The following is a 15,546-nucleotide window of genomic DNA, read 5'->3' on the forward strand; positions in this document are numbered from 1 at the left end:
GCAGCCGCCTGCCCGCTGGGCCAGCCTCCCGCCTTTCCTCTCTTCAGTGTAGGTCCAGCCTCCCTTTGGGCTCCTTCGTCCCTTAAATAGGGCATTTGCAGAGGCGCTGATTGGCTCAGCCCAAGGATGAGGAGGATCTCACCTGTCCGACTGGTTTTGGAGCCGGGGAAGCTTTTCACAGCTACTTACAGGGGCCATTTCCACAGCCCCTCCCGGGCTGCCAAACCCCATCATGTAAAGCTTTTCACAGCTACTTACAGGGGCCATTTCTGCAGCCCCTCCCATAAACCCAGCACAGGCTGATACTTTACTGCTGTAGGTTAAGCCCAGTAGGCAGCTAAGCACCACACAGCCCTTTGCTCACCCCTAGTGAGATGGGGGAAGAGGAATGGAAGAGCAAAAGCAAGAAAACTTTGGGTCAAGATAAAAACTGTTTAATAAGTGAAGAAGTGGAAGCAGAGAGAAGGAAAACAAAACAAGTGATGCAGAGGCAATGCTGCACCGCCACCATGGGCAAACCAATGCCCAGCCAGTTCCCAAGCAATAGATGGCGAACCTAACTGAAACCTCTCTCTTTTCCCTTTTTATTGTTGTGCATGACAGTATATAGGACGGAATATCTGCTTGGCTCATTTGGATTATCTGCCTGTTTATGCCCCCTCCCAACCTCTTGCACCACCCCTCACCCCCCCCCCAGTTTATTCACAGGGAGGGGCGATATGAGAAACAGAGAAGGCCTTGGTGCTGTGCAAACACTGCTCAGCAATAACTAAAACATTTGTGGTTTAGGAATATTGTTTTGGTCACAAATCCAAAGCACAGCATAGTAGAGCTTCTCTGAAGAGCGTTATCCCAGCCAGCCCCAGAACAGGTACACAGAAAGGTCACTAATGCTACCACTAAGTCACCTGAGAAAAGTGAGATTTTCTTTTTGTAGGTATCCGTAGCTGAGGGTCGGCTGATTTGCTCCGTTTATAGACGCAGCCCCACTCTTTGGATTTACTGATCAACTTGGCAGTGTATTTTTATTTCATTTGACAGAACAACTTGCTGTAGCTGTTTCGGGCTGCAGACAGGTGGTGAGTCTACCTCCTCTGATCGCTTCGGACAGCGTTTGACTACTGCTTTCACTTTTTAACAGCTATGAACGAAACTTGCCATGAGCCTAAATGAGAGGCCTCTTGGTAAGACTCCTTGTTTGGTCCTTTGCTGTGACAGCTAACAAAAGTAATAATTCTCTTTTAACAGTGCTAACTGACAGAAGGTTGTGTAAGCTATTATTGTACTTCTGTTGCTGTGATGAATAAAATCAGGACATGTTTGAAGCTGATTTCTTCCACTTGGACTGTAGCATTAATGTCTCTGGTGCTGGTGACTTCACTAATAGGCAGAGTTACAGGTGTCAGGGTGAAACTGAGGGGATCTTGCATTTGATACTAGTCTTCCCAGGGTTTTTTTAATTCAGTGCAGTCTCTTACTTGCATCGGATTTTATTCAGAGTTTTATTTAAGCTGGGTTTTACCGAGTTGATAATCAAATACTTTTGTTCTAATTTTCTTCTTATGGGGATTTTTTTTTTTTTCTATTTGGCCAAGTTCCTTGCCTTTGTGGTTAGAGGGAAGGGATGAATTTTGAAGTTTTAAGGAGTGTAGATGCTTTGTGAATGTTCCTAAAGGATCAGAAACAACGTTTGACAGAGGAACTGTGCTTTTGATTTAAGTTAATAAATATGAACACCCATCTAACTTATAATTAATAGCTAATTATAACAACATTTGTTTACAAAATTAACTGTTTCGTGTGGTATAGAGGTAGTTGCTGTGTGGCTTGTCCCCATCTACAACAGGTAATAGCTATGCTCTTCCGAACATCTGTTTGAGCTATGGCTGCAGAAAGGGGAGCTCATCAACAGCTCATCTCCAAGAAGAGTTCAGTTCTTTGAAGGCCAGCAGTTCATTCCAGTGTCCCCTGCTGACATAAAATCCCAGAGCAGCGGACAGTAAATTTGAGGATTTGGGCTGTTTCATCCTGGCATTTGTTGTTGTTTTTCTTGGATTTTAACTGTGGGTAGAATGGAAGATGGGAGGTCTTACAGAGCTATTAGTTTGACGTATAAGAAGTGTTTCTGAGATGTTTAGTTTATATAGTCTATCCAAATCCAAATGCTTGCATTTGAGTTTTTCAGGATTTTGCACAGTAGTTTTAGTGCACCGTCTCTCCCCCACCACCCCACCCCCAATCTCCCCAGCCAGTTAAGCTTTTAAAACAGGAGCTCTCAATAACTGCTGTGAGGAAGAGCAATGCAAGCCTTTAAGATGCCTATTTATGAAGACTTTATCACTAAATCTAGCTAATTACATTTATAACAGCTCTCTCGGGTGGAAAAAACCCATGCACTTTATTGATTCTTAGATTCTTAAAATATCTGAAAATCACATTGTAAAATCTGTAATTTAGTATTTAATAGATTTCACTCATCCCTAATTCTGTCAATAATCTTCTGGTTTTGCAACTGGAACATTATAGTTTTTGAATGACAGTACATTATTTCTTTAAAGTTAGTGTATGTCTGCAGGTAAGACCAGTCTTCTAAAAATATGGAATGCCAACTGCCAGTTAAAAGGAAAGTAATTTTTAGTATGTCCTTCAGTAAACCCAGTGGAAGGTTATTTACTGTCATGGCAAATGTTCAGTTATGTAAAGTGTCACATTATTTTAGTTTCAAAAAAGAAGCTTTGAAACAGTCTACTGTATATATCATACTAAAATTGTACAGCAAAATATTGCTCTGTATGCTATAAGACTAAGTGTTTTTTCAAGTGATTCTCCTCCAAAGATATCCTAACTAGATGGACAGCTTGTGTGTGTTAGAAGCTTCAGTATTTTCTTTATACAATCAAGTCTGCTGCATAAGCAGTGTTATTTTTTTCAGAGCATAAGACTGTATGTATCTATTCATTTAATAAAGTTGGGGTTTTTTAAGCATTGCTTCTAGAGACATAAACTATGTTCCGTGTATGCATTGGTGTTGTAGTATATGTCACTTAAAAGAGCCAAACAATTTACCTGTCACAGTTACGGTTGAGATTGGGCAATTGATTCTGTTTTTGATAACTTGGTGTATGCAAAAATGCTTTGGTTAATATTTCAAATGTTCAAATACAAAAATTCAGCGAGTGTACTCTTTTATGATGGCCTTATTGACTTATTAGAGGTTATTCTATAGCTTGAAGAAAAGGAAGACCTTTCTCTAGCTAAATTTATTTAACGAAAGGCACCCTCAGTGTATTTGAAAGCATTTACAGTTGGATGTGGCAACAATTTCTGGTGTTAAACTGTGTTTCCCTTCTAGTAATTCCTCTGAAGTGACAGCTGTGTTTAATTTTATGTTTATGACACTGAATTTTCCTTTAAACCCAAATAAGAAATACTTCAAAAGATTTTGTCCCAATCAAATGCTCCAAACTAGTTTAACTAGTCATATAGAATCATAGAATGGTTTGGGTGGGAAGGGACCTCAAAGATCATCTAGATCCAACCCCCTACCTTGGGCAGGGAAACCCTCCACTACGCCAGGTTGCTCAAAGCCTCATCCAACCTGGCCTTGAACGCTTCCAGGGATGGGGCATCTACAACGTCTCTGGGCAACCTGTTCCAGTGCCTCACCACCCTCAGAGTGAAAAATTTCTTCCTTATATCTAATCTAAATCTGCCCTCTTTCAGTTTAAATCCGTTGCCCCTTGTCCTATCACTATATGCCCTTGTAAAAAGTCCCTCTCCAGCTTTCCTGTAGGCCCCTTTAAGTACTGGAAGGCTGCCATAAGATCACCACAGAGCCAGGGGGTATGTATGATATGTACCAGGATTGGTCACATTTCAGAAAAATGTTGTGGCAGTTAAACCACATGGTGATGAATAAGGAAAGTATCCCGTTATCTCATAAGAAACTTTTAATTCTCTTCCAAAAAGAAACATCCTGTGTACTGCCTTTTTACCTGGATAGAAAGCCTCCCACTGGCCGTTGCTTGTCAGGCTCAAAGTTCCCATGTCTGCTACTTCTGAGAGTACTTTCTGAAATAGGTAGGTCTTGAGATATGTACACCTGTGTAGGTAGCTGACATGTTATGTTTTACAGATGCTAGGACATACCAAGAGTTACTTCTTGTTGAGTAACGTTACTGACTGGTCATGTTCTTAATGCTTTAAAATTTTGTCTGCCTTTGTCCACTTAGGGTGGACGTAGTGTCATCTGTTTGCAGGTTCAGCCACAGAAATCTGGCTGCTTTAGAGGATGAAATAGGCCCTCGATTTGAGTAAGCTCAAACTCTTGCCTTCTTTTCTTAATTGAGGAGGAAGGAAGAAAAAACACAACATCTGAAGTCTCCTACCTTTCCTTAAATTGATGACTTTAAATTTTCAGTAGTTGTTTTAGAGTCAAAAAAATGCTTTTTATTGCCTCTTAATTTGGTAAAATTCTGAATGTGTGTCATATATGCAGCTGAAAAGTTGTCATCTGCCAATGCTTTAATGTATTTGGGGGAACAAAAGACCTGGCGGAGTCTAAAAGTAGGTGAGCGCCAAGACTGGAATCTGGAAAGCCTAAGGAGCAGGTGTTACTGACATGTGAGTTTTCACTGTGTCAGAGGAGATAGAAATGGGGAAGACATAACTGGTGTATCGGATAGACGCATGCTTTATGAGTAGAATCAGAAAAATCCATTCATTAGTGTTGTCCTGTCCTAGCCTGGAATGGGTTTGAATTTTCTGAATCTTGTCGTTCTTCTGCTGTCAGCAAATGTTTGTTCAAACTCATTAGAAAAATCTTCCATCCCTTTCTGTTTGTCCAGGTATGTATAGGATGATACCTCCTGGTGATGGCTTATTAACGATTACTTGAAAGGATTTTGGCATTCTGATGACTCAGGAGAGCGCCAGAGGGCATTTTTTTTTTCCATTTTGCTTAAAAAATGACATTATTTTGTAAGCTTTTAATTTTATTAAACCTGCAAAGTTCAGCATTGAGAAATGACGTAATGAAGGTTATTTGTTCATTTCATGTGCCCATAGGCAATTTCCCAATTGCATATGATTTTCCTCTAGACTGTAGCCTGATTCAGTGCATTGAGTGAGCAATGTTCATTCTTAATGACTATTAAATATTTTCTTTATTCATTGTGTAGCCTGAGGTTTATTTACTGCATACTGTTTTCTGAAGACAGAAAACCTAGTTCCTGAAAGAAAATATCCAGATATCCAAACAACAAAAAAAAAAAGAATGTATTCTCACAAATCACTGAGGTCATACTGTCTTTGTTTTCCTGGAGCTGTACAGGCAAAGGTTAAAGGCACATACATACTTCTGTGAACTCATTTTGAAATGCTTAGTCCTCCATCTCCAAAAGCATTTAGTCGAATATATTTGGTGTTACATAAAACTCTTTCTTACCTGACTTCAGCTGCTGCTTAAATACTGGTGCTTCTGTGAGGTTTTTACAGCAAATGAGGAACACACTCCTGCCTTTCTCACCCTCAGCCCCTGCGCCTCCGTGGAAGTTTTCTGTTGAAGTGATTTGCTTGCAATTGCTCAGGGCTCTGACAGTCAAGTAATAGGTGCCCCTCCATGACAGCATTTACTGTCTAATCAGATGGCTTTCTTTTCTTGTGGAGGACTGAAGGGCAGGCTGTAGTCACTATAGAACCAGGTTCTGTTGTCAGACGATGTGTGTCCAGCGCACTTGGTGAGGCCTCAGTCCTACAGAAATGAAAAATAATTTAAGAATATCACTACAATCTGTATAGCATGTGCAGACAATGCTGCTGAATTGAGATTGTGCGGCCAAGCTTAATTATGTTATTTTCAATTACTGAATGCTTGACTTTAACTTCATTGTATTTTGGGGTTTTACTTGAGTTTAGTATATGTTCAGTGGAATAACCTACTTAACAAGCAGTCTGATGTGATGAGGATGAACTTTCCCAAATGGTAGCTTGGATTCAGACCTATTGTGGAGTGCTCCCTGTCCCAGCTGTTTCAGAAGAGTTAAGAGTGGTGAAAGTGATGTAGTTTGCTTGCTGAAAGTAGGCAGCTGTTCCGCACATAGCCGTCGTGCAGATGCATGCAATCCTGTTGAACCCTGCATTAAGAGATACTTGAGATCCAGGGAAAAATTGCCTTTGCTCTGCGCCTGAAACATTTTTAAGATAGGGTAAGAAGCCATTTCTTGGTTTGTTGACAGCAGTAAGTGATAAATACTGGGTGTTTCCTGTAGGAGGAAATGATGACTGATCTGAATGAGCAGTCTGTTAGCAAAGCCCAGTTGACACAGGGTTTGCCTTGTCAGAGAAGGTGACAATCGAGAAGGTGAATCAAGATATTGTAAATTACTCTGATGAGAACTGTGAGACACAGTGCCATGTTAAAAATCTCTTGTTTTTAGCTTAATTGTTTTTGGAGTCAGTGTTGCTTATTCTATGGGTTAAGAAATAGGTTCTTCTGCAGCAGTATCCTTTTATAAAATGTCTCAAAGATATAGCTACTGAGAAGCAGGTTCGCTATGCACTGCATAGCAAAAGGTTGCACTGGGCCCAGAGCTTAAGTTAGAGTGCAAAAACCATATTTGGGCTTCCAGATTGTATTTTGGTTAAAAAAAAAAAAAAAAAAAAAAAGACAAAAAGAGGGAGCTTTTGATGTGTCCAAAACTCTTCTACATTCAAATTCGTTTATGATTTAATAATCATACAGTCATTGTATATATGCTACTTTATTCTCTAGTGAAATCCATGTGGTTTTCTTCACACAGTTTATGTAGAATAATTTTTTTTTAATCCCATTTAATTCTATTTATATCATGGATAGACTTTGTCTTGTGTGTAATAAATTTCTGTAAAATTTCTGTAAAATTCACTGGTTGAGCGATTACATTAATTATTTTTTGCCTGGCTGCCGTCAGATCATAGACTGGTTTAGGTTGGAAGATCCTCTAGTTCCAACCCCCCGGCCACAGGCGGGGACGCCTTCCACTGGATCAGGTTGCTCAGACCCTCATCCACCCTGGCCTTGAACACTTCCAGGAATGGGACATCCACATCTTCTCTGGGCAACCTGTTCCAGTGCCTCACCACCCTCATTGTAAAGATTTTCTTCCTTTTATCTAATCTAAATGTACCCTCTTTCAGTTTAAATCCATTGCCCCTTGTTCTATCAGTACATGCCCTTGTAAAATTAGGCCCTCTCTGGCTTTCTTGGCTCAAAGACAAAAGTTCTTTCCTTAAATCAGTGAGATGATTGTGTTTACTCCTGTCTACTTCCCCTGTCTCTAGAGAATCATGCAAGAATAACATGTATTTTCTTAATTGTACGGGGTCAAGAATTAGTGAAACAGAGGTATTTCATCTTTGTTCAGAAGAAACTGTAGGCTTTCATTAGGAGAGAAATTCCTAGGTATTAAAAACTTAAAGGATGTTGTTTTGGGAGCTCATTTTAAATCTAAACAAAAAGATCTAATGTGGCACTTTCCTCAGGCTAGTATCTAACTGCAGAGACAAAATTTATTTCTGAAGTTTGTTCATTGAAGTGGTTCCTGCATGACATGGAGACTCTGAACTTACTGTATGATGCTGTTATTCCCAGAGATACTCATGATTGATAGATTACGAAGCATTTATTGATTTGTCATTTCTTTCTTCTTCAGGCTGCCTATCACAGAGAATGTTGGAACTGAATATGCTGAAAAATACAGAGAAGCAGAGGCACAAGAGCTAGATGTAGTAGGAAATTATCAGTTTGTCTATAAACCAGGTAAAAAAAAAAATATATTTGGTTCCTATATATATACTCATATATACCTGTCTTTTTCCTCCCTGTGGTCTTTCCTCTTATCTCCTCCCCTAAAGAAAACTATGAAACCTTACTGTGTATTTCTTGTTGTTTTGTTTGTTTTTTTTTAATGCTGTATGTGCATTTCTTTGTTTGTATAAGGCATGGTAATAAAAAGTAAACACCTTACTTTTGGAAACCACAATGTGTAATGCAGTTACACAGGTATAGGTGGACACATCTGGTTTATTGTGTTGATAAATGTAGATATATGGTTGAAATATATTTGCAAGGAAAAGATACCTCTCATCGAATTAATGTCTTTATTCTGTTTTCCCCTTTTCTATCCATGTTATTTCTGTGTATACTTGATTGTTGCTTCCAACTGCCTTTAGAGAGAAATTTGATTGCACGTCTTTCCTAGGAGCTCTGGTAAAAGCAGTATGAGGCTGATTCACTTGTCAGGAAAGCTCAGCTTCAAACTCTTACTGTGCTTCTTAATTTCCAAATTTGTTAATGTAGCTGATTTCCCAAGAAAAGGACATTTATGTGTTTTGTCTGTTCTGTCTGTCATTCTCTGTAATACCTTTTGTATCCCTTTGCTGATATACCGAAATCTGACAAATTGAGACATTTTCTAGAAATTACTGTCCTTCAGTGCTTTTGCAAATCGTATGACCTCTGGAACGTGAGTAGGTTCTGAAGCCACGTGTTTGGTCCATAATCAGCTGAGAGGCAGTAGGTGCAGTTGGTCTGTCAAGCACGTGCAGCACATCTGACCGTCTGGTCCTAACCGCAAAATATTGTCTCTTGTTCACTTGACATTGCATAAAATTTGTAGGAGAGGAGGAGGTATTGAAAGGTGAAAATGAAGGAATGATAGAATGGTTAGGGTTGGAAGGGACCTCAAAGATCATCTAGTTCCAACCGCCCTGCCATGGGCAGGGAAAACCTCCACTACACCAGGTTGCCCAAAGCCTCATCCAACCTGGCCTTGAACACTTCCAGGGATGGGGCATCCACAACTTCTTTGGGCAACCTGTTCCAGTACCTCACCACCCTCAATGTAAAAAATTTCTTCCTTATATCTAACCTAAATCTGCCCTCTTTCAGTTTAAATCCATTGCCCCTTGTCCTATCACTCCATGCCCTTGTAAGAAGTCCCTCTCCAGCTTTCCTGTAGGCCCCCTTTAGGTACTGGAAAGCTGCTATAAGATCACCCCGGAGCCTTCTCTTGTCCAGGCTGAACAGCCCCAACTCTCTCAGCCTGTCTTCATAGCAGAGGTGCTCCAGCCCTTGGATCATCTTCGTGGCCCTCCTCTGGACTCGTTCCAGTAGCTCCACATCCTTCTTGTGTTGGGGACTCCAGAGCTCAACACAGTATACTAGGTGGGGTCTCACGAGAGCTGAGTAGAGGGGCAGAATCACTTCCCTCAACCTGCTGGCCCTTTTGATACAGCCCAGGATACGGTTGGCTTTCTGGGCTGCTAGCGCACATTGCTGGCTCATGTTGAGCTTCTCATCCACAAGCACTCCCAAGTCCTTTTCCTCAGGGCTCCTCTCAATCCATTCTCCGCCCAGCCTGTACTTGTGCTTGGAATTGCCCCGACTCACGTGCAGAACCTTGCACTTGGCCTTGTTTTACTTCATGAGGTTCTCACAGGCTCACCCATCTCTCCAGCCTGTCAAGGTCCCTCTGGATGGCATCCCTTCTCTCCAGCGTGTCCACAACACCACATAACTTGGTGTCATCTGCAAACTTGCTGAGGGTGCACTCAATCCCGCTGTCCATATCTCCAACAAAAATGTTAAATAGCACTGGTCCCAGTACTGACCCCTGAGGTCAGAATAAAGGGACTGGAAGAAGCTTTGAATGTAATTCAGGGATGTGGTGTTCCCTACTTTTTCATGTGCTTTCCTAGTGAAAGAAAGACAGCAATGAGCTGCAGTAAGCAGAATTTCCTTAGATGTTTCTTTAAAAGTATAATGGTATTGATTAATTCAAGGAAATACCATAAAATTTAATGTCCTTTAGCTACTAAATCAGAATTCTGCCTAAGGTAAGCTAGCAACTTAGTTTAGCAGCACTGGTGGCCTGCTTAATTTTGAATGGAACTGATGCTAGCAATGTTCCTGCTGTAAAAGAAACAGGGTTATAATTTAAGCTAATTAGGAAATATTTCTGCATAGTCATCCCAGAACTTTATTTTATAAATACCTGTTTTCTTTTGGTCTACCCTAAAATGTTTGTCCTTGAAATTTATACTTTCTAATACTTACTCTCACCATCTAGTTGTAACTTACTTAAACAGCATCTAGTTAGCAAACAACCTTTAAAATATTACTATATTATTAGTAGCATATGCGTACTCTGCTATTATTTATCTATTAGATATTTTCTCTGTCCCTTTTTTTCTCTCTCTTTCTACTCTTTGTCTGTGTCATGGTCTAGAGTCTCAGCTGCTTCAGGAGCTGCTCCATGGGAAGTTGATGTCCGCCTCCTCTGGTCAGTGCTCTGCTCCCAGCTGTATGCATTCCAGGGTGGGACTCTCAGCAAACTGGATAGGAACAGGACTGGAAGATTCCTGCAGCATTCTGAGACAGAGCTGCCAAATACCACCTAGATGTAAAATAACACAAAAACTTCAGAAAATCCCGTTTGTTATTGCTGTGAACTTTGACTTACAGACAGATTTGGCGATGTTATGTTAAAATAGTATGATAAAAAAGCTCAGTGAGTGAGAGTGAGATTTGTAATGTTAATTTTATGCTTTATAAACGTGTATTTCATTAATGAGAATGCTGTTCTCAAATGATACTGTGTTAATCACGCAGATTTCAAGAGCTCCAAGACCCACATGTAACTATCAGCTACATCTGGAAGTGCATGTTCTATTTAAGAACATGAAAAATTGACATAAATGATCAAGGATTTATCTAGGCCCTGCCACTCTGGCTGTGTTGAGTACAAATGTACTCAAGAACTAAGCAGCACAACACAGAAATGAGAAGCTGATTTGCCCTGGAGGTTTCGGAGTTGGTACCACTTCTGTTGCTGCTTGCTTTCCTTCTGAATTGCTGCTCTAACCGTAGATGATACCTTCCTTATAAATTGACAGCCTATTTTAAATGTTGCAGTTACTGAAACTGTTGTGGTGTTTGCTTGTGCCTTGGTGTTTTACGAAGTTCTGTTGAGTTTAAATTTTGTGCTTTCCAGTTGCTTTGAAAGAACGTATGCTTTTATACTGAGAGGACAAATATAAATGCCTAATCTGCTTCTCTGTCGGGAAAACTGAGATGGTCAGGGAACTGCACCTAGAGTTCTGACTTCTGCAGAACATGGTAGGAATTACACTGCTGTGAAAAGGAAGTTGAAGTGATTAAATAAAAGCAGAAGAAAATACTTTGTCACAACTGTTAGCCGAAGCAAGTAGAGTATTAGGAGTTCTTTGCTGGCACAGCCGGCTAGTTTCACAGGTAGTACTGGCTGTTTCTGAGTCACACACACTTAATGCAGTGAGGTCACAGGATGTTGTGCAGAGGGAAACCTTCCAGAGCTATGGATATGGGACACTTTCCCACTTTAAGCATCCTATGGAAAAACAGATTTTTATTTTTATTTTCCCAAATCTGGGTATTCTAAACTGTATGCACTAAGAGTTTTACTCTTAAAGTTTCTAAAATCCTTAATGAATTCCTTTTTTTTTTTTTAATTTTAAAGGATGCCTGTATCATTATTTTCATGCAGCTTTGTGGATGGCAGGTTTTTTTCCTCTTTTAGCTTCATTATTTTCACACCATTAAATGGATCTCTTCTGTGGATCTTGTAGGTTCCAGGTGAAGTAACTGCTTACAGAGAAGAAGCAATTTAAACATTGGTTTTGAAATATAAAAAACTTAAGTTTCAGAGTTCCTTAAATGTTTTGGATTCAGAACAGGTGCATGCCAGGAAAATTAATCATAGCACAAATGTTCATCCCAAATCCTCTTATATTAAAAATATGCACAAGTTGAAGAGGGTTGCAACGGAGAATGAAAGGCAACTACTAATCATTTGTGGTGTTTTCTTAGAAATTTTAATGTTACCTGGGGGCATCCTTCAGCAGTCAAGACTTCAAGACAGAAAACTGTGAGCCTGTTTTCCCCAGTCGGGAAAGATCATAGCTTTGACATGGCTCTGGATTGAGCTCTTCAGGGCTCATTTAGCAGCAACTTCATGTGCTTTGCGTTGTTACTGCAGTAGCATGACTTACTGTGAAGTCCTTACACTTTGTGGCTCAGCGTAGGAGCCTGGTGGTTTCCTATGGCTTTCCTTTCCCTTGAGCTCGCTTGCTAACTGTAGTCCCTTTGTGTGTTTGTAGCTCAGTGGAAGAATGGTCAGTGACATAGTAAGCCTCTCATTTGACTCACCTAACCAGTGCTTATTAAATACGTACTTACAAAGTATGTATTTTTTTATGTGTATCATTAATTTCATTAGTGGCAGATACCAAGACCCAGCTGTACAGTCTCTTCTCCCAGAACCGATGAATAAAAAAACCTATCTCATATTAAAGGATCTCTTCAAATTCAATTCAGGAGACATGTACCAGAAGGAATACGTCTGCCCTATGAGCTACAATAACTGAGATGTTGGAAAATTTCTGTTTGCATGGGCAGTAGGCTGTTTTAGTCATGGCAGTCAATGTACCTCTACAGATCTTTAATAATAATGGAAAAGGAAGTGAGCAGGCAAATTCATCTTTCCCCTAACTGAGTTTTTGGTTTCTTTATGCGCTGGCACTGAATAGAGAAATTAATATCACTTTTTATTCTGGATTAGCATTAATGCTTCTTATACAGAAAAATATTTTGCTTGTTGTAAAACAGCATGGTGGGCAGTGGCATGCTGCTTCAGTTTACAGACTGGAAGTGTCCTGCATTCTCTGTTTGTCAGAATCCAAGGTGTGCGTCTGAGCATGATGTCTTACAAAGGTGTGCACTGGTTAGTTTTCCCAGTCTTAATAATGTTTTCCAGTAAGTACAAGCAATTGAAAAAGTGAAACTTTGTGCCTTTCTTGCTGATAAGTCTGTAATCCTGTACATCCTTTAGTCTGTAGATGCCTCTGTATTTGCTGAAGTGATCTATTTTTCTAAAGACCAGTTCTCGTGTTGGGATTTATTACATAAATAGATGTAAAGAAAAATCCAAAACTAAACAACATTTGAAAGTAATTACACTGTGTGATACAGAGTCCACAGTTGAATGGTTATTTAAATGAGCAGAATAAATAACCTTTAAATGAGCAGGAACTTTCATAGGGGTGTATATTCAATATTTCTGTTCTGCAGCAAGACTTCATTGTTCAGGCCACCACCTTTCAGTTGAAAAAAAAAAAAAAGAAGCAAAAGTTTAATGACTTCTAAGATGGTTGCCCAAGTTCCCAGTCCCAGTTTTGTTTTTTCGCTAATGATCATACTGGATTTTGAGAAAAAGTTTGTATCCTCAGCTTGTTAGAGTGAGCTTTTGATGGCTGCTTGGGCATGTCGGTGTTCATATGAAGTTGCCAGTTTACTCTGAGGCCCAGGACTGTACTGTCTGCTTTAGACAGGAGTCTCACAGTTGTCATGGTATTAGTTCCCCAGGCAAACTCAGTAATATTTCTTTCAGTTTAAGCACAGAGTACGTGTCTTGAAGAGAAAAACCCAAACCATACAGTTTTTAGTACTTGCAACATCAACTAAACGGTGAAATGGCTGCTAGTTCTCAAACTCTGTGTATCATTGGTGACTAACATTGGATCATCATTTACTTTTGGTAGGATTTTTTTCTAAACTTCTGTGCTTAGGAGAAGGTAAGATATTGCTGTCATAGAATTGTCATATAAAAAGAATCTACGTTTCATCAGTGAGAAAAACGAGATATTCAAAATTGATTAGATTTGTCTGATTATTCAGTAGGTACATGCATACTGGTCGTTGTTTGTTTGTTTCTGGTTTGTTCCTTTGTATTTTTAAAATAAAATTCTTAATTTAATTTTAAGCTCATGATTTATTAATACACTGGGTTTTTACTGAGTTAGAGAAGCTTATAATGTGAATCCTACCATTTAAATTTTTTTGTCCCTCCCTTCTTTTTTGTAAGTACTATTATAGAACTCTGCTGTCTTCTGTTGTATACTTTTAACACATTTTTAAAAATTGCAATTGTTACGTGGAAAACCCGATAGAGGTGGGAAGGCAATGTTGCTTTAGCAGGGTTATGCTGACACTGGGATCTTTTCCCTAGCAGCTTGAGATTTCTTCCAGCAGTGGTCAAATCATGCAGAGCTTTTGATGTCTCAGTAGTGACATGTTTGTGCCAGAGGGAAGTCAGTCAGCCTTTGTACAGTGTTGCTGTGACAGGACACTATATATGAGTTTTCCGGGAGAATATATTTAGAAACTTGATCAAAAGTATTTTAAAGAGGACAGACAATGTTTTCCAGGGATGCTGATATTAAATTCTGTTTCATATGTGTTTAGTAGTGCTAAGTAAATCACTGTGCAATGGTCATCTATAACTGCTGTGTTACACAGAATCTAGGTAAAGAACCTTTCTTGTTGGCCAGTGTGACTTCAGGAGAAGTCTGATTTTTAGTCCTTTATGGAACTGTCTTAATGAACTGTCCAGCTTTGGGGGATTTGTTTCAATGTGGGAATAACTCATTTTGTATTCCTTGAGACTTGAAGACAATTTGGGGGGTTGGAGCACATCCATCCAGAGGGACCTTGACAGGCTGGAGAGGTGGGTGGGCCTGTGAGAACCTCATGAAGTAAAACAAGGCCAAGTGCAAGGTCCTGCACGTGGGTCGGGGCAATCCCAAGCACAAGTACAGGCTGGGCGGAGAATGGATTGAGAGCAGCCCTGAGGAAAAGGACTTGGGAGTGCTGGTGGATGAGAAGCTCAACATGAGCCAACAATGTGCACTGGCAGCCCACAAAGCAAATTGTTTCCTGGGCTGTATCAAAAGGAGCGTGGCCAGCAGGTTGAGACCCCACCTAGAATACTGTGTTGAGCTCTGGAGTCCCCAACATAAGAAGGACATGGAGCTACTGGAGCAAGTCCAGAGGAGGGCCACGAAGATGATCCAAGGGCCGGAGCATCTCTGCTATGAAGACAGGCTGAGAGAGTTGGGGCTGTTCAGCCTGGACAAGAGAAGGCTCCGGGGTGATCTTATAGCAGCTTTCCAGTACCTAAAGGGGGCCTACAGGAAAGCTGGAGAGGGACTTTTTACAAGGGTGTGTAGTGATAGGACAAGGGACAATGGCTTTAAACTGAAAGAGGGCAGATTTTGATTAAATAGAAGGAAGAAATTTTTCACTCGGAGGGTGGTGAGGCAGTGGAACAGGTTGCCCAGAGAAGTGGTTGCCCTATCCCTGGAAGTGTTCAAGGCCAAGTTGGATGAGGCTTTGGGCAACCTGGTGTAGTGGAGGTTTTCCCTGCCCATGGCAGGGGGGTTGGAACTAGATGATCTTTGAGGTCCCTTCCAACCCAAACCATTCTATGATTCTATGATTCAGGTATGGCACAGAGACAAAAGAAGTTATTCGGCCTGCTTCTGCTTCACTGCTGTGTTAAACTGTTAGTAACCCTTCCAAAGAAGGGAAGCTGTAACTGTGTAGTTATTTATTTAGTTTATAGCCTTTATTTTACAGAAACTGTTTCCTTTGTAAAAAGTATACTAGATTTCTTTCCCTGTACTGTATGT

The 15,546-nt window shown here is 40.2% G+C and overlaps 1 protein-coding gene across 1 annotated transcript in view; it reads left to right on the plus strand.

The window, feature by feature from the left end:
- Positions 1 to 15,546, plus strand: part of TDRD9 (tudor domain containing 9) — an 83,313-nt gene that overhangs the window by 5,918 nt on the left and 61,849 nt on the right. The window contains exon 2 of the mRNA XM_086613633.1: positions 7,692 to 7,798. Coding sequence (XP_086469759.1) covers positions 7,692 to 7,798 — 107 coding nt within the window. The remainder of the gene's footprint in view (positions 1 to 7,691; positions 7,799 to 15,546) is intronic.

The sequence above is a fragment of the Tauraco erythrolophus genome, chromosome 6 (assembly GCF_009769465.1).
Source record: "Tauraco erythrolophus isolate bTauEry1 chromosome 6, bTauEry1.pri, whole genome shotgun sequence".
NCBI classification, from domain to species: Eukaryota; Metazoa; Chordata; class Aves; order Musophagiformes; family Musophagidae; genus Tauraco; species Tauraco erythrolophus.